Source organism: Malus sylvestris, chromosome 16 (assembly GCF_916048215.2).
Source record: "Malus sylvestris chromosome 16, drMalSylv7.2, whole genome shotgun sequence".
In the NCBI taxonomy this organism is placed as follows: Eukaryota; Viridiplantae; Streptophyta; class Magnoliopsida; order Rosales; family Rosaceae; genus Malus; species Malus sylvestris.
In genome coordinates this window covers 1,468,140-1,486,684 of record NC_062275.1, presented here as the reverse complement: position 1 = coordinate 1,486,684, position 18,545 = coordinate 1,468,140, and the positions used below count along the sequence as shown (strand labels likewise).

Genomic DNA, 18,545 nt, shown 5'->3' with positions numbered 1-18,545 from the left:
CTTAACTGTAGTTTGTACATTTCACTTAACTATAGAAAGCCTTGTCCGACATTAAAAACCATGTCCCATAAGGGTATCCAAAATCTAGTTGGAATTTTCGGTTTCTCTGTATTCGTATCTACAAATTTTCATATTCAAATCTTCTCCATATAGGTAAAATTGTAATCCTTAACATACTGTAAAATATGATTTATTTTTTATTTTTTAAATATTGTTATTGAGGGGATGCAAAGGAGTTCAAAATTACGACAATAATTGTATGGAATGAGGAGTGAAAGTGCATTGTGATCAGGGCGCAGCCCTCTATCCAATTTTAACAAGGAGCGAAAGTGCATTGCCCGCAAGCTTACTCAAATCATCCACTCGATTGGACACTTCGGTCTTGAGAGGCCCGTCCTTCACAATATCAAAGCTTTCTTGACAAGTTTGCGCATTGGTACATGCGGCGGTCAACGGGACATTTGTCTTCCAAATCTGGTCACGGAATGACGGGGTGCCGGGGGATCGATGTCTGATTGTACATGTACTGGAGGAACTAATGATTTTATAAAAGGAAAAAACATTAATGTTATATATTTATGGCATAATAATAATAATAATAATAATAATAATAATAATAATAATAATAATAATAATAATAATAATAAATGCCTAATATATGTAATAATACATGTTTAATTAATGTCACGGAAATATATGTGTTTCAAATAAATGTAGGTTAATTGTTTTACACACACATATTTATATAAAAATGCCTAATATATGTAAAATTAATGCAAAATAATTTACCTACAAAACAAGAAATGTTATTTGATTTGAAATTTGATTCAAAGTTAGTTTACCTTATTTTTCATAAAAATATAGGTCAATTATTTGAGAATAAAATTATAATACATTCAAAATAATTCACCTACAAAAATAATGTGCTAATCGGTAAAAGAAAATTATATATCGGTAATTAATTTGTACAAATGATGAGACATGTTATTTGATCCAAGATTAGTTCACCTATATTAGGGTCCACTTATCTTTGCATTCTTGTGACCTCTTAGAAAGCCCATTGTGGTGGGGGTAAGATTCTTCATTATTTTAAAAAGGTCCATTTGTTCTTTGGAGTATTGTGGACCTCGTAAAGCCCATTTATTCTTTAGATTCGTGTGAACCTCTTAGAAAGCCCATTCTGGAGGGGGCAAATTCTTCATAACTTTAATAGGGCCCATTTATTCTTTGGATTCTTGTTAACCTCTTAGAAAGCCCATTATGTTGGGGCAGGATTCTTCAATCTTGTCGATGTTGACCGATTATCTGGGTTGGGAAGCAAGAGAATATCTAACGTGCTGTGTTGCTTAACAGAGACCTTATGCATCTGTTGGCCTAATTCAATAAAAATACCTCACTAATACATGTCAAATCCAATTAGTATTTAATTGAGAGTTTGACTCCCTTACTTCAAGCCACTATAATGACTCGGTTTACTAATTCGTAATCAGAATGAGAGGAAAAATGGTTTATGAAACTTGTTGATGCACAAAATCAGTGAAGACTTTGGTACAACAAAAAGTGTTAAGTTTATGACATTCGCTAGATTGCTTCGGTCACTAGTGTGGATAAGTATGTAAATAGATAGGGACAAGAAAGTAAACACAAGATGTACGTGGTTTACCCAGATTTGCTACGTCCACGGAGTTGATGAGTTCTCATTAATTGTGAAGGGTTTACACAAGTACATAGGTTCAAGCTTTCCTTTAGTGAGTACTAGTGAATGATTTAATACAAATGACATTAGGAAATATTGTGAGAGAATGATCTCTATTTATAGAAGAGAGTTTCTAGTTTCATTCTGACATTGACATGTGTCGTGTTGTGATTGGCTTCTGATGTTGACATGTGTCACGCTATGATTGGCTTCTGATGTCAACACGTGTCGCGCTATGATTGGCCTCCTGGTTGGAGAGAAACTCTTCTGGGTCCTTGACGGTATAACGTTAACCGGTGCTCAGTAGTTTCAGGATTGGTCAAGTATGGTACAAATAGTGCTCCTCTAAGTTCCCGAGTGAGGGAAGCTTCTCGGTTGGGGACTTGCAAAATCCAAGCCATTGAGTAATCATGAAACTTCTAAGTACCGAAGTGTGGTCTTATATATCTTATATGTAGATGTGACATCTCCTTGACGGTATAACGTTGACCGATGCTCAGTAGTTTCGGGATTGGTCAAGTATAGTACAAACAGTGCTCCTCTAAGTTCCCGAGTGAGGAAAGCTTCTCGGTTGGGGACTTGCAAGATCCAAGCCATTGAGTAATCATGAAACTTCTAAGTACTGAAGTGTGGTCTTATCTGTCTCATATGTAGATGTGACATCTTTTCTGGAAATACTTTTCCTCCATCTAGGGGTGGTATCTTTAACCGATGAAGATGCACAAGGTAATGTATCAATTTCACTTGAAACTTACTTGTAGTTTCGGGCTTGGTCAAGTGCTATACAAACCCTATAGTAGGAGTCTCCCAAGTCGTCGAGCTAGGATATTTACCGAAGGAGGTAACAGACAAGGTAAGCAATCAGACTTCCAAGCAAGCAATCTGGATCGGAGGTTTGACTTCGGCTTGCGGTTGATTGTTCTCCTTCTCCTTATGTCGTAAACAACAACAATGATAAGGAGAAGCAAATGGATAAGAGATGATATGAGATACTTTTGCTTTTGAAGAAGTAACTTTCCACAGGCTTATTCTTGAACTGGGCTGGAGGGTTTTCTGGTTTCCTCTAGAGTATAAGGCCGACTCAAGAATTTGAGGGTCAAAACAAGTCCATCAAATCTAGAGTACGTTCGACCTTGATGATATGTGATACAATTGCTGTTGGAAAAGTAGTGGATGTATCGACACATGTTCTGTTACGCTTGTCTCCACATGCTTCTTTGTATCCTTCTCACTTTCCCTATATGTTCCTCAGGTAGATGTGGTATCTTCTCTGAAAGCATAAGATGTTGAAGATAAGTACTCGAGAGCAATGCTAGGTAAGTAATCAGGCAAGGGGTTCCAGGCAGTCAGTTCCTGACTAGAAGCTTGATTCCAAGTGCTTACTGATTGCTCTCTTTCTCCTTGTCTTACAGGTAAAAACAAGGCCAAATGAAAAGACAGGGAAAAAGCATGATATGGGATACTCTTACTTTTAACCCTGATGATATGAGATACTCTTGCTTTGGTGTGGCTTATTTGCAGAGGTATTATCGGGAGGAAAATAAGCTGAGTATTTCGAGAGACTCTGTTGAGAGTGTTCTCTCGGATGTGAAGAAAAGTTGAGCATTTTTTTTATTTGCAGGTCTGCCTGGTTGTGGAGGATGGAGGTCGACATATACAGGAGTCTCCCTAACAACAAGTAGTAGTGTTATTCCTTTACCCTTCTTGGTCATAATAATGTAGTGGGAGCTGCAAGCTTCACGTGTTTTAACTTTGTCAGAGCACTTTGAAAAAGTGATCTGTGGTATCTGGAAAGCTGATGTTGCGTGTGAAGATTGCAGACAAGCTTTATCCAAGGAAATCTGGCTCTCGAAGTCCGGAGAGCGGTGCTTCTTCGGTTTTCGAACAAGCAATCCTGTCGAGGATCTGACTCTCGAGATTCAGAGAACAGTGCCTCTTCGATTTTTGAGAAAGCAATCATGTTGGGAGTCTGACTCTTGAGATTCTGATAGCAGTATCTCTTCGATTTTTGAGAAAGTAATCATGTTGGGAGTCTGGCTCTCGAGATTTGAAGGGCGGTACCTCTTCGATTTTTGAGCACATAATCCTATTGGGAGTCTGGCTCTCGAGATTAAGAGAGCGGTGCCTCTTCGATTTTTGAGAAAGCAATCCTGTTGGGAGTTTGACTCTTGAGATTCGGAGAACAGTATCTCTTCGATTTTTAAGAAAGTAATCCTGTTGGGAGTCTGGCTCTTGAGATTCGGAGGGTGATGCCTCTTCGATTTTTGAGCGTGTAATCCTATTGGGAGTCTGTCTAAACTTTGTCAAAGATCTTTGGCAAAGTTATCTGTGGTACCTGAGGAGCTGATGTTGCGTATGGAGAGTGGTGCCTCTTCAATTTTTGAACCAACGACCCTGTTACTCTTTCTTTTATAAAGGCACCAATTGTGTGCAATAAGTACATTCAGATAGTTATTGCTTGTAGGAATTTTCCCTTTATTTTTGTACTTAAGAGATTTATTGCACCTCATTTCTCCTTCATCATTTCTGAGAATGTCTGGCCCATCCGATCATCGTTTTGACTTGAACTTTGGTGAAGAGGCAGCCATGCCTTTTCAAGACAACATATGGCGTACATCCTTCTTATCCCCTACTGGTCCTCTTACCGTTGGGGACTCTGTGATGAAGAATGATATGATTGCTGCGATGGTGGCCAGGAACCTTCTCACTCCTAAAGATAACAGATTACTTTCCAAACGGTCTGATGAGTTGGCTGTTAAAGATTCTTTGGCTCTCAGTGTTCAATGTGCAAGTTCTGTGTCTAATATGGCCCAACGCCTATTTGCTCGAACTCGCCAAGTTAAATCTGTTTGGGTTAAAACTTAAACTTTAGCCACGAAAAGGGAGTTGGCCTAAAAAGAGGAGAGAGGCCCGAAGTCCATCCCAAGCCCAGAAGGCAGAGAAAGGCTTTCCCGACTAGGTGTAGACCATTTGCACCACTTGCTTACCTACCCAAAGACCAAGTGGTATAGACCAGCCAACTAATCAGCCAAAAAGTACTTTACAGTGGCAGTACAAGTAAAATAGATGATGAGTCATTATCCTTCAAACCGCATTCGGGCAAGATTACTGCTACAGGAGGCCAAGCCAAAATGTCTATAAAAGAAGAAAGAGAAATCAGAGTTAGGGACACTCAAACAAACAAACAAATACAAGCACAAACTCTGCTTAAAAGCCATATTTGTTTTCAAACGAAGCTGTAGTCAGCCCAAGCCTTCATCCCTTTCGGGATAAGCCCTCACTCAAGCCTTTGTAATAGCTCTACTACCTTGTTTAACTCTTGCTGTAGTATCGATTTATTTCTATAAACTCATCTCCCTACCCCTCTTCTAAAGCTCTCAATCCCTTTGATAAACCACAAAGATAGGAAGTTGCAAGACGATCAGCCTTGCCCGACCCTCTTTGTTTCTGTCTTTTCATTCATTAACCTAGCAATATGTTGTATACTTCAAGTTGTATTCAAGTCATTTCTAGTAAGATGGCTATTAAAAGACTCTCTCAATGCTTGAATCCGATTTGAATATGTCTTTAGAGTTCAAACCAGATCTAAGTTCTAAGCCCTCGGGCATGTAGGATTTGATCACTTAAAAGTCCTTGGCCTCAAGGCATAAAAAAGAACCTTATATGGACTTAACCCATCCACGACAAGCTTTGATAACAAGAAGTCTGAAGTTACTTGGGGCGCAAGTAATCGACCTATTCCTTAGTTTTATTTCTATTATATTATGATTACCATAGAACGTTTGAGTATGGAATGAATTCTGACATGAAGCCTCAAAGCCTATATCTAAGGCCCTACAAAGGCACCTATTTGGATTCATTCTATTCCTCGGGCTAGAACGTTTAAGTATAGAAGGAATTCTGATGGGAAGCCTCAAGGCCTATATCTAAGGTCCTACAAAGGCACCTATTTGGATTCATTTCTGCTCTTCGGGCTCAGGTCATCAGAAGTATAATGGTTATAAGACTCATATAATCAATGAAGCGGACATTATATGTTCGAGTACTGAGCTAGTTATTGACTGGAAGCCTTAAGGCCTACACCTAAGGCCCCATAAAGGCACATGTCATAACTAACATAGTCTATCGGATATATATACAACTAAAACTCAACATCTGTTTTACATCTGTCATGCTGAAGATGGCAGTGGCACGCCTGAGCACTTAAAAGTTAATCTTGATTGTGAACCTCAAGGCCTACACCTAAGGCCCCACGAAGGCACATTTCAAAGTTAACTTTGTCCTTCTCTTTCAGCTTTGCCCGACAAGCCTTGCCCGATAAGTTTTGCCCGATAAGCCCACCAGTGAAGTAGAAGCCTGACAGAAAGCATCAACCGGCGCTAACCTCTCGGGGAGCTGTATGCTTGTCGGCCAGGGAACATCCCTGACGGAAATTCCTGCCACAAACAGAATCATTGGCAGCTGAAGTGATAAGTCTCAAACAGGAGATCAGAGGGCTCAAGCATGAGAATAAACAGTTGCACAGGCTCGCACATGACTATGCTACAAACATGAAGAGGAAGCTTGACCAGCTGCAGGAATCTGATGGTCAGATTTTGCTTGATCATCAGAGGTTTGTGGGTTTGTTCCAAAGGCATTTATTGCATTCGTCTTCTGAGGCTGTACCGCGTAATGAAGTTCCAAATGATCAACCTTCGGTGCCTCCTCATTCTGGGGTTCTGCCCAGTACTGAGGCTCCGAATGATCACCCTCTGGTGCCTACTCTTTCTGAGGCTTTGTCGATTGCTGAGACTTCTCATGAGCAATTTTTGTGAAGGCTCCCTCTTGTTTGTTTATTTTGATTCATGTATATGTACATATTTGTAACTTATCGGAGATATCAATAAACAAGCTTTGCTTCATTTCAACGTATTGTGTTAAATACACCAAGGCCTTCTTCACTAAGTTCTTTGAATTTTTTCTTTTGTTGAAGCTTTGAGAGTGAAACATATATGTTGAGGTAGTGCTCCCTTAATTTCTCGAGTGAGGAAAACTTCTCGGTTGGAGACTTGAAAAATCCAAGTCACTGAGTGGTCGTGAGACTTCTGAGTATCAAGATGCAGTAGTATATGGTAGGAGTCCCCTAAGTCTCCGGTAGAAGGAGTTGACGAATGAGGCATTTCCTTTCTAAGTGGTAGCCCAAAACTCCTCATTCATATATATTTGTTATGAAAGTTGTTAGGCCCAAAGAAGAAGAGGCCTAGGCAATTTTTTTTTTTGAATTTTCGAATTTTCGAATTTTTTTTTCTTCTAATTTTAAAATTTTTGAATTTTCGAATATATATATATATATATATATATATATTTTAACCTTTGTAGGTGAAGTTTTAGTGTTGAAGCTTTGTAGGTGAAGTTTTGAGGTTGAAGCTTTGTTGGGCACCATGAATTGATTTTGCTTCACACTATCTTGATCAAGATAGTGTGAAGCTTTTGTGTTGAAACTTTATAGGTGAAGCTTTTGTGGGTCAAATTTTTGTAGGTGAAGCTTTTGTGGGTCAAGCTTTTGTGGGTGAAACTTTTGTGGGTGAAGCTTTTGTGGGTGAAGCTTTTGTGGGTGAAGCTTTTGTAGGTCAAGCTTTTGTGGGTCAAGCTTTTGTGGTGAGGGAAGATTTTGTGGGTGAAGCTTTTTTGGTGGGGGAAGATTTTGTGGGTGAAGCTTTTGTTGGTGAAGCTTTTATGGGTGAAACTTTTGTGGTGGGTGAAGCTTTTGTGGTGGGTGAAGCTTTTGTTGGTAAAGCTTTTGTAGGTGAAGTTATTGTGGGTGAATCTTTTGTAGGTGAAGCTTTGGAGTTGAAGCTTTGTAGGTGAAGCTTTTGTTGGGTACCATGAATTGATTTTGCTTCACACTATCTTGATCAAGATAGTGTGAAGCTTTTAAGAATTTGTAGTTGGCCTCCATTGATGAAGCTTTTGTTGGTGAAGCTTTTGTTGGTGAAGCTTTAGTGTTGAAGTTTTTGTTGGTGAAGCTTTTATGGGTGAAGCTTTTGTTGGGTACCATGGATTGATTTTGCTTCACACTATCTTGATCAAGATAGTGCGAAGCTTTTGAGAATTTGCAGTTGTCCTTCATTGATGAAGCTTTTGTTGGTGAAGCTTTGGAGTTGAAGCTTTTGTTGGGTACCATGAATTGATTTTGCTTCACACTATCTTGATTAAGATAGTGTGAGGCTTTTGAGCATTTGTAGTTGTCTTCCATTGATGAAGCTTTTGTTGGTGAAGATTTGGAGTTGAAGCTTTTGTTGGGTACCATGAATTGATTTTGCTTCACACTATCTTGATCAAGATAGTGTGAAGCTTTTGTGGTGAAGCTTTGTTGGGTATCACGAATTGATTTTGCTTCACACTATCTTGATCAAGATAGTGTGAAGCTTTTGAGAATTTGTGGTTGCCCTCATTTGATAAAGCTCTTGTTGGCACCATAAATTGGTTTTGCTTCACACTGTCTTGATCAAGAGTGTGTGAAGCTTTTGAGAATTGTGGTTGCCCTCCATTGATGAAGCTCTTGTTGGCACCATAAATTTGTTTTGTCTCACACTGTCTTGATCAAGAGTGTGTGAAGCTTTTGAGAATTATAGTTACCTTCCATTGATGAAGCTCTTGTTGGCATCATAATTTGTTTTGCTTCACACTGTCTTAATCAATAGTGTGTGAAGCTTTTGAGAATTGTGGTTACCCTCTATTGATAAAGCTCTTATTGGCACCATAAATTGGTTTTGCTTCACACTATCTTGATCAAGAATGTGTGAAGCTTTTTACGAGTTGTAGTGTTTGCATTGTTACAGAGGGGAAATGTCTGAAGCAGATGCAAGAGGGCTGAATAGCTTGATCTTCGTATGCCATGCACTGAAGTTGTTGTTGGCTTGCAATAAGACTTTATTGGTGACTATAACTCTTGTTGGGCATAAGTGCTCCCCTAGTTGAGTTGTCAAGCTTGAGGATTTTTTATTATCTGTGAATGCTAGAAGTTCACATGTACAAATTGTACCACTTGTCTTCTGGTAGGTGGAATGAATGGTGAGTTGCTTTCATCACTTGGTTAGTCATACGAATGTGAGTTCCTTCATCACATTTCATCACCTAGTTAGTGGCAAGAAGGAGAGTACGGGTTGTACATTTCATCACCTTGTTGGTGGCATGAAGATGAATTCCTTCTTCACCTGGTTGGTGGCATGAGTGGTAAGTTGCCAAATGATATTAGAGTACTGGTTGTATATTTCATCACCTGGTTGGTGGCATGGATGAGAGTACGAGTTGTACATTTCATTTCCTAGTTTGTGGCATGAAGATGAGTTCCTTCTTCACCTGGTTGGTGGCATGAGTGGCAAGTTGCCAAATGATATTAGAGTACGGGTTGTATATTTCATCACCTGGTTGGTGACAAGAAGGAGAGTACGGGTTGTACATTTCATCACCTGGTTGGTGGCAAGAAGATGAGTTCATTCTTCACCTGGTTGGTGGCATGAGTGGCAAGTTGCCAAATGATATTAGAGTACGGGTTGTACATTTCATCACCTGGTTGGTGGCATGAAGGAGAGTACGGGTTGTACATTTCATCACCTGGTTGGTGACAAGAATGAGAGTATGGGTTGTACATTTCATCACCTGGTTGGTGGCACGAAGATGAGTTCATTTTTCACCTGGTTGGTGGCATGAGTGGCAAGTTGCCAAATGATATTAGAGTACGGGTTGTACATTTCATCACCTGGTTGGTGGCATGAATGAGAGTACGAGTTGTACATTTCATCACCTAGTTTGTGGCATGAAGATGAGTTCCTTCTTCACCTGGTTGGTGGCATGAGTGGCAAGTTGCCAAATGATATTAGAGTACGGGTTGTACATTTCATCACCTAGTTGGTGGCATGAATGAGAGTACGGGTTGTACATTTCATCACCTGGTTGGTGGCACGAAGATAAGTTCCTTCTTCACCTGGTTGGTGGCATGAGTGGCAAGTTGCCAAATGATATTAGAATACGGGTTGTACAATTCATCACCTAGTTTGTGGCATGAAGGAGAGTACAGGTTGTACATTTAATCACTTAGTTTGTGGCATGAAGATGAGTTCCTTATTCACATTTCATCACCTGGTTGGTAAGAATAAGGGCAAGGTGTCGAGGCACATTGTAGCAAGTGTCGAAGACACAAAGTATGTTGAACCCTTTTGAAGCACAGTTGGCTTATGTATGAATGCGTTGGAATGTATGGTGTTTATGTATGAATGTGTTGGAATGTATGATGTTTATGTATGAATGTGTTGGAATGTATAATGTTTATGTTGATTGATATAAGTTCTGTTTATGAATGTTTTGCTATGCATGAAGGGATCCATGCTTTTGATATGTGAACCATGTTGGTTGTAACATTTAGTATCACATACTTTGTGTCAAAGTACGCATGTTGAAGCTCTGAGTTGAAGTATAAGGGTAGGTCAGCGTAGACCAAGTGTTCCAGTGCTAGGAACGCAAAAGACTCAGAAGAAGTTGTCTAAATTCCCTCTTCTTTAAATATTTGCCGAATGACTTGTGTGACAAAAGATCTGAAGCGGTTGAGAGTTAAAACATTTTTAATGTGTATGCCTTCTTATAATAGTATTTCCTTCAGTACCTAGTCCTCCACTTTGAAAGAGTGAGGCTTGGCCCCATAGTCATAATAGTTGACGGTACGTTCACCCCTGGTTGTCTTGATACGAACTTTTATCCCTCTTGTTGTAATGAGCTTGCTGAGAGTAAAAATAATTCCTCTTACCAAGAGACAGATACGTTTGGTGACTTAACGAGTAGCTAAATGAGGCAGGAGATGATGCAATGGGTGTCTGAATTGCCAATATCTCCTCACTTGGTAGAACTTGACTTCCATTTCCCATTTGTTGATAGGGGTTCCCTTGGTATGTCCTTGCTTCAGTGAAGACGTGGTTGTAAACCTGTGCCATCACCTCAGAATAAGTCTTCCAAGTGTTGGCATTGATCATGTACTTGAAGAAACAATCACGTAGGCCTGCCGTGAAAGCCTTGAGGGCAGTCTTGTCATCTGCCTCAGCGCAGCGAGAATACTCATGGCTAAAGCGACCGGCATACTCTCGTAATAACTTGTCCCACTTCTGGCGAATAATGTACAAGTCATCTGCAGAATGTAAGTGATTGGTCTGGAAGATGTGTTGAGAGACAAACAGTTTCATCAATTCTTTAAATGAGTCTACTGTCTCAGGTGGAAAACGACAATACCAATTTAGAGCTCCGCCAAAGAGGGTGGATGGGAAGAGAAGACATTGTTCTTCGTCGGTGTGCATCCGATATGCCATGGTGAACTCAAAGAGGTTAAGGTGTTCAATTGGGTCATCCCTTCCAGTATAGAGTTGTAAACCAAGCTTTTGTTTTGTCTTCGCTTGAAGGGGGTGTCGAGAATCATTCTTGTGAAAGGGCCAGGCTTGGGTTGGTTCCAGTCAGGTATCTCGGCCTGACGTTCGGCCTTCAACTTGTTTACTTCCTCAATGAGCTGTAGGAAAATGAGGTCCTGAGTGGAGTCATGTACCACTGGAATTTTCTTTGGTAAGTCTCCATCGCCTCTTGGAAGTAGGAAAGTTTGAGTAAGGGCGTGTGGTTTTTTCTTGGACTCACTGTACTGACTTCTAGGGTAAGTCTGTCGGAATACCTCAGAGTCCTCCGTACCTTCATGTTCCTCTGGGACCTGTCGTTCCTTCCCTAGATTAGCAGCTGGCCTGGGTCGTAGGAGGGGACCGAGTCTTTCAGAAACCCTTGGGTCATTGATCTTCGAGCATATATGGAGGGGATTCTCTCGACGTTACTTTAGAAAGTCTCGGCAGTCACAATAAATGGCTTTCGATCCTTCCAACCCTTCTGCAAAGAGGTGTCTTCCTCCACTTCTTCTACTTCGGGTCGAAGCATCTGGGTTGAGAGAAGTCTCATGTTTATCAATGTTTTGATGATTAGCTCATTCTTCATCAGGGATACCCATGTTGAAGGGAGGTGACCCTTCGTGTTGGGGGGCACCCAGATGATGGTTGATGTCCACAGGGGCAACGAGCTCGCGTGTTTGAGTACGCCTAGTTTCGTGGAACGTCTCAAAGAGCTTCTCATATTGCTCCTGGAGGACCTCATTCTTCATTGTTATCTTGTTGTTCTGAGCTTCTAGCTCATCGACTTTAGCTTGAAGAGCAACCCTATTTCCTTCATTTTTTCGTTGCTTCACATTAGGAGTAAGAGAGGTGTCATTCTGTGTGCTGTGGCTTCCTTCGCTCCCCATGTTGGAGAGGGATGCCTGGTCAAAAGAGAGTGTACGAATGGTGGAAACCAACTTAGCAAAGCTGAAAAGAGTGGGAATAAGTGTCGTTCCCACAGGCGGTGCCAAATGTTAATGCACAAAATCAGTGAGGACTTTGGTACAACAAAAAGTGTTAAGTTTATGACCTTCGCTAGATTGCTCCGGTCACTAGTGTGGATAAGTATGTAAATGGATAGGGACAGGGAAGCAAACACAAGATGTACGTGGTTCACCCAGATTGGCTACGTCCACGGAGTTGAGGAGTTCTCATTAATTGTGAAGGGTTTACACAAGTACATATAGGTTTAAGCTTTCCTTTAGTGAGTACTAGTGAATGATTTAGTACAAATGACATTAGGAAATATTGTGAGAGAATGATCTCTATTTATAGAAGAAAATTTCTAGTTTCATTCTGACATTGACACGTGCCGTGTTATGATTGGCTTCTGATGTTGACACGTGTCGTGCTATGATTGGCTTCTGATGTCAACACGTGTCGCGCTATGATTGGCCTCCTGGTTGGAGGGAAACTCTTCTGGGTCCTTGACGGTATAACGTTGACCGGTGCTCAGTAGTTTCGGGATTGGTCAAGTATGGTACAAACAAAACTGTTCTGAAATAGAAGGATATACATATGCTTATTTTTCATTCTAAGAATATACGTATGCTTTAGTTTCATTTTAATGTATTAATTATAGGTAATCTTATTTTTCATTATAAGAATACACATATGTTTTCTTTTTTTCTTTTTATTTTTATTTTATTTTACGTAAGATATCACGATCAAGCAAGAAAATACAAACTGATGATAAACTAGGATTTAAACTATAACCTGTATACAGGATTAACCTATATATAGGATTAAATTGTCTTCCTTGCTACTATATAATCTTTTTATAAGACGACACAATCAAGGAAAAAAAATACAAACCGACGTTAAGATTTGAAGTAGGGAAAATTAGATTCACATCCTTCTTTTTGTTACTCCATTGATTAAAATCCTATTCATTTTCAATTTTTGATCAAGATCCTTGGGTATTAATAACATCATTAATTATTTGAATAATAAAATATTTTTATTTTTAAATATATTCATTTAGTGTTAAAAATGTTACAATCAGTATATTTATATTTATGGCTAAATTTTTTATCATATATTTTTATTTTTAGTTTGTACCTTTTTTTAATTTGCAAATATTTTTTAATTTGTACCAATTTTCTTTTCATTTTTAATTTGTACCCATATATTAGTTTCTTTTTGTGCCCAATTTTTTAAAGTTTTATTTGTGTTTGTACCCATGTGTATACCGTCACGTGACATTATATATTTAACCAATGATAGAAAAATTGCATATGGTAAATTTATGTTTTATGCCTAAACTTTGTATCATACATTTATATTTTTAGTTTGTACCCACTTTTAATTTGCAACATTTTTTTTTAAATTTGTAGTATTTTCTTTTTAGTTTTATTTTGTACCCATGTATTAATTTCTTTTAGCACCTATATTTAAAAAAAATATCATTTGTACTCATAATTTTTTAATCTTTTATCTGTACCCTAAAAATTCATTTGTAGCATTTTCTTTTTAGTTTTATAATGTATCCATTATTCTTTATTAATGTACCACTTTGTTATATGTGAAATGTACCTTTTTTTTTTGTAAAATGTACCAATTTTTTTAACACTATGGATACATTCTTTTGCCATTTCTTATTTCTTATTTTTACATAGTTTTTATCTATTTATTAAATCAAAATGTTTGAATTTTTTTGTTGTAACCGTTTTTAATAGTATTATAATGAGGGGTTTTAAATTTATAGGATTATAAATCTTATAAAATATCAAACAATTAATATCAAAACTATGAAAATATAAATATTAATAGTAATATAATGAGGTGTACAAAGTCAAGGGACTTTGATCAAACTTTGAATATTATGAAGGTTTTAATAAAAAAATGTTAAAGTTAGGGATCGCATCCAAAGTATCCATTTTAAGTATTTAGACCTCAATTTATTTTTATTAATTCTCTCACTAATTGACAATTTCAACCTTTCCAACGACCGTAAGTGCATTATGATCAGAGCACTGTCCCTTTTTCAACTTTAACAAGGAGCTCAAGCGCAATGCCCGCAAGCTTAATAAAAAATTTCACTCGATTAGACACTTCGGTCTTGATAGGCCCATCGTTCACGAACTCAAAGTTTTCTTGACAAGCTCGGGCGTCAGTATGCCCAGCGCTCAACTGGATGCTGGCCTCCCAAATCTTTTGATGAAAGGAAGGGCATTGTTGACCCAATATTGTTAATACCATTATGTGATAACGTATCATGGTATGTTTGTAACTGTTTTTAAAATGATTGAAAACGTTTTAGAAAAAATATTTTTGAGTTTTAAAAGCACTTGAATTGCCTTTTCAGGATTCACCTACATATTTATCAAGGATTAGTTCCAAAAATATTTGCATCAAAAGTACTTTTACTTATTTTATAAGCACTTTTAAACGAGTTATCTATTAATAACACCACGTAATAACATTAAGTAATAGTTTGAAAATATTTACTGCATTACAGGAGGGATAAACGGGATATAATTACCAAAAGGAAGCTAAAAACAAGCTATGTGACGATTTTCACTTTAGGTCACTATCCGCACACAACAATACACAAGTGTGACAAGTCCCTCCTTAACAAGTCAAACAACTTCTCTCCACAACCACATGCATGCATTATCATAGACCAGCTGTATATGGAACTCCGGTCCCCGGAATCCACGAATCCCCGGCCAAAAAGTTCCCAACCGTAAACTTCCCGGCCTCCACCGCACTCGTTATAACACGATAACCGGGCCAGTTGACCCTCCCTCCAGTACCAGCTCCAGAGCCGGAGTTCATGTACTCCCCGTAATAAAGTGTGGAGAGAGCAAAGCTTCCACTCCACGGAAACCAACCATCAGGATTGATCAACCCATCAAGATTACTGTTCATAATTACCGTCCTAGAGTACTTTTTCCACGGCCTACCCAAGTACGTCTTAAACGAACCTTGTACAGGTCTCAAATCTTGTGCAGCCGTGATTCGTGAATTATGAATAACAATGCCTGTGTTTTCATTCGGGTCGGTCCTAGACTGCGCTGTCACGGTGTTTACTTGGTTGTTCATTGGTTTCCTCGCGTAGATGTTGCAATTTTGGAGCACAACCGTGGCGTCGCCGAAGATGAAGTCGATTGTGCCGTATATGTCGCAGTCGCGGTAGAATTGGCGTTGGGAATACACGTATAACGTGTCTTGGTAACCCTTGAAGCTGCAACGGTAGAAGACTGAATGGTCGGAGCCGGAGCGGAGTGCCACGGCTTGGTATTTCTGTGGTCCGGCTGTGTTTTCGAATGTCATGTCTTGAGCAATAAAGCCATCGCCGCTAGCCCCTGAATTTTAAGTTAACAGTTTATTAATTTTGTGAACCATTAGATGTATACTAGGAGAAAAACTTGTAACTATTCACGTGGCATGTAATTAGCTAGGTTATCAGTATTTAAATCTTGTCGAGAAAAGGAAAAAAAGGAAAAGCAGGATCTGGTAAATAGCTTTATAATTTGAGTAAGAGTAATGATAGAAATTAAATACGTTAATCAACACTTAATAATTTAAATATCAATAATCATGTTATATGATTTACAAAACATGGTTTAAGTGAAGAATAATATGATAGACTAATTTACAAACAATCTGACGTGTTACTAAGCACTTTAAAAAACACTTAAATAATAATTTCATCATCAATAACCACATCATGTAGTTAAAGAAAAATTGAGTCTAAATAGTTGGTCTCTCTAGGACTTTGAAATTGATCATGCAGTAGTTAATTAAATTGGTGTTGAATCAATTAGTATCTAAGTGTGACGCCACCTAAAGTTTCAAAATTAACTCAAGATGATGGGGTTTGTTGAGTCCAAATATCCCTTAAACTGATTCAAAGTTTATTATTGCTTCAACTCAAACATACCAAATGTGGCAGAGCGATATGTAGTTGAACCATCTTGGACATTTTCATTCCCTGTGACAATCGTTGCATCAATACCATCTCCAATGAACATGATGTTCTTCATTGTCCTCTTAATCTCGATATTTTCTCTGTAAACTCCTGCCTTCACGTGTATGACAAACCTTTTAGTCGCCCCACCCTGTAGCTTGTACGCAGCATCCACAGCTTCAGAAATTGACTTGTAATTCCCGGACCCGTCTTGTGCTACTACCATATCAGCGTTTGGTCCGCTACTTATCGATTGGAGTAACATTCGATCAGCGGCTGAAACCCATTCTGGGAACCCAGCATCCGAAAGCAAACGCCGTCGTCTTCCACGAACTTGTTTGCTAAAATGTAGAGCTGATGAAGAAGTTGAGACCTTGTGTATTGATAGTGAGTTGCTAAGCATCTTGGACAAGTTGGTTGAGAGCGTGACGTAGTTTGGGAAAGACTGCAAATGAGAGCTAGGAATGTTGAGGTTTTTGAAACCATTTTGGCATGTCTGTTGATTAGTAAGCGATGCACTCAACCATGTATTGACATCAAGGGCATTGGTGGAGCCGATCGAACGGTTGAGCTTGTCAACGGTGTCCTCGTAGAGCTCCAAGCAGTCATTCCAGGCCCCCTTGGCTCGATTATGGTCAGCGTCCAATGAGTTCAAGTTCAAGGACAAGACAAGTTGATGAGCTTCAATGGCTTGGTCCATGGACACTTTAAGTACCAAGTCACGAAATGCAAACCTTTGGTGACGATCTAGGGTTGATAAGAGGTTAGTATTAATGTAATGGCGACACATTTGAGGGTATGGGGTTTGACTGCATGGTGCAGTGATTCTACAAGAACTAAACTGCAGCATGAATAGAAGAGAAAAGAACACAAGAAAATATGCATTGAACTCCATGGTTTGAACTTTGATCTGTGATCTTCAGAGGGCCAATGGGGACTTTTTTATAGACCACAACTTGCCTTTGTAGGGCTTACGTGAGTGGTGTACTTGAAGTTAAGGTTTTTCTTTCGGGGATAATGGGGTTCTGTAGACTTTATGCATGTTGGTTGTCTCTATACATGCCAGTTGGGAGCGACCTTTGTAGGCCACAACATAAGATGGTGGAAGACTAAAACATAAATGCAGACAATTGACTTGGAGTCATGATTCTTTGTAGTTTGTCCTTGTATGATCAGCTGCATATAAAGAAGGAACCGGATCCCCTCCGATCCATTAAAATTGAGCCACCTAATCAATTAATCCGGACCATTGACATTTGATACAACGGCCACAATTATTATAACTTTTAAAGGATCTCTTGTTTGTAGCCGTTTGATCAAATTTCAAGGCCCGGATTAATTGATTAAGTGGCTCAGTTTTGATGGATCCGGAGAGGATCCGGTTCCTATAAAGACAGGGATGGAAGACGAATGTTTCACCACTTTGGCCATAGAAATTGTAATAGTGAATTGATTTGGTGGATAAAGCTGTTTTTTACAACTAACAGTATTTCGTGTTCAAACTCTCTCATGAGTTTTTAGTGATCAGATTGATCTTTTGGACATTCCCTCACTCGTACGTACTTTGTAGTACTCTTGTGCCGTTAAATCACTAATCAATCCAAAACAACTTTAGTAATTTGTGTCAGTATATTCGAAAGTTGAACACGTACAAAGGAGGGCCAAATAATGGAGATGTAAACGTTGTGTCGGATACTTAGTTAGGAAGAGTGTCAAAACCCTTGTCCAATTTTCAAAGAGGACCACTCGCAAATGCACCAAGAGACTCTGTCAAGCTTTGGCCCTTGATTTCGATTGGATGGATTCTCATCTTTTAGAAGTTTATTAGGTGTACCCCATAGGTGAAGTAAGAGAGATTTTTTAGTGTGCCAAAAATACGGTTCGGTACAACAAATATTATAATAAAAGTGGCTAGATACTTGAAAAGAAAAAATTTCAACCATTTGTATTATGACACTTGGTGTATCGAGCAGTGTTTTCAGCACTGAAAAAATTCTCATGAAGTAGACTCTAGACCACCTTTTGATATACCACGTAGTTTCTACTTTGTAAAACCCTTTGCTAAAATTTTGGTACACGCAGCTTGTCATTGACCTCAACTCAAAAGGCTTGGTGTACACTATAAAGATTTTTTGGTGTGCTTGTAACTTAGTTATTTACCATTCTATTCAAATTATATATATGTATTTGATTTTATTAATATACTCTCAACAACGATGTTTTTCACCATATCAAGGAGATCAAGGTTTTTTTCTTTTCCTTGGGTGAGGGGGTTTATAATTAATTATATAGTAGAAAAGAACTTCATTGAGTTTTTATTGTGAAGTATTAAGGGTTTTTTTTCTGTACGCCGAATCTGGACTGACCAATTAAAGGAGTTTGGTGCCACAACTTGTACGGATGAAGTCAATTGCGTTGGGATGGGGATCCAACGGTTGGGATTGGGTGGAAGAGAAAGAAAAGGAGGAAGATGAGGAGAGATTTTTTAGTGTGACTGTCATAC

General features: G+C 38.8%; 1 protein-coding gene across 1 annotated transcript; it reads right to left on the bottom strand.

The window, feature by feature from the left end:
• Positions 1–14,490: 14,490 nt before the first annotated feature.
• Positions 14,491–17,043, bottom strand: LOC126606330 (pectinesterase-like). The gene is made up of 2 exons (XM_050273701.1): positions 16,016–17,043; positions 14,491–15,437 (listed from the first exon to the last, which is right to left on the bottom strand). The coding sequence occupies exons 1-2, from the start codon at positions 16,935–16,937 to the stop codon at positions 14,746–14,748; spliced, it is 1,614 nt and encodes a 537-aa protein (XP_050129658.1). The 5' UTR covers positions 16,938–17,043; the 3' UTR covers positions 14,491–14,745.
• Positions 17,044–18,545: the final 1,502 nt, after the last annotated feature.

Bases quoted from the DNA above. Each gene is read 5' to 3' on its own strand.
- LOC126606330 (XM_050273701.1), bottom strand. From the start codon at position 16,937: ATGGAGTTCAATGCATATTTTCTTGTGTTCTTTTCTCTTCTATTCATG. The intron at 15,438-16,015 runs GTATGTTTGAGT...CTTAAAATTCAG, and splicing joins ATATCGCTCTGCCACATTTG to GGGCTAGCGGCGATGGCTTT.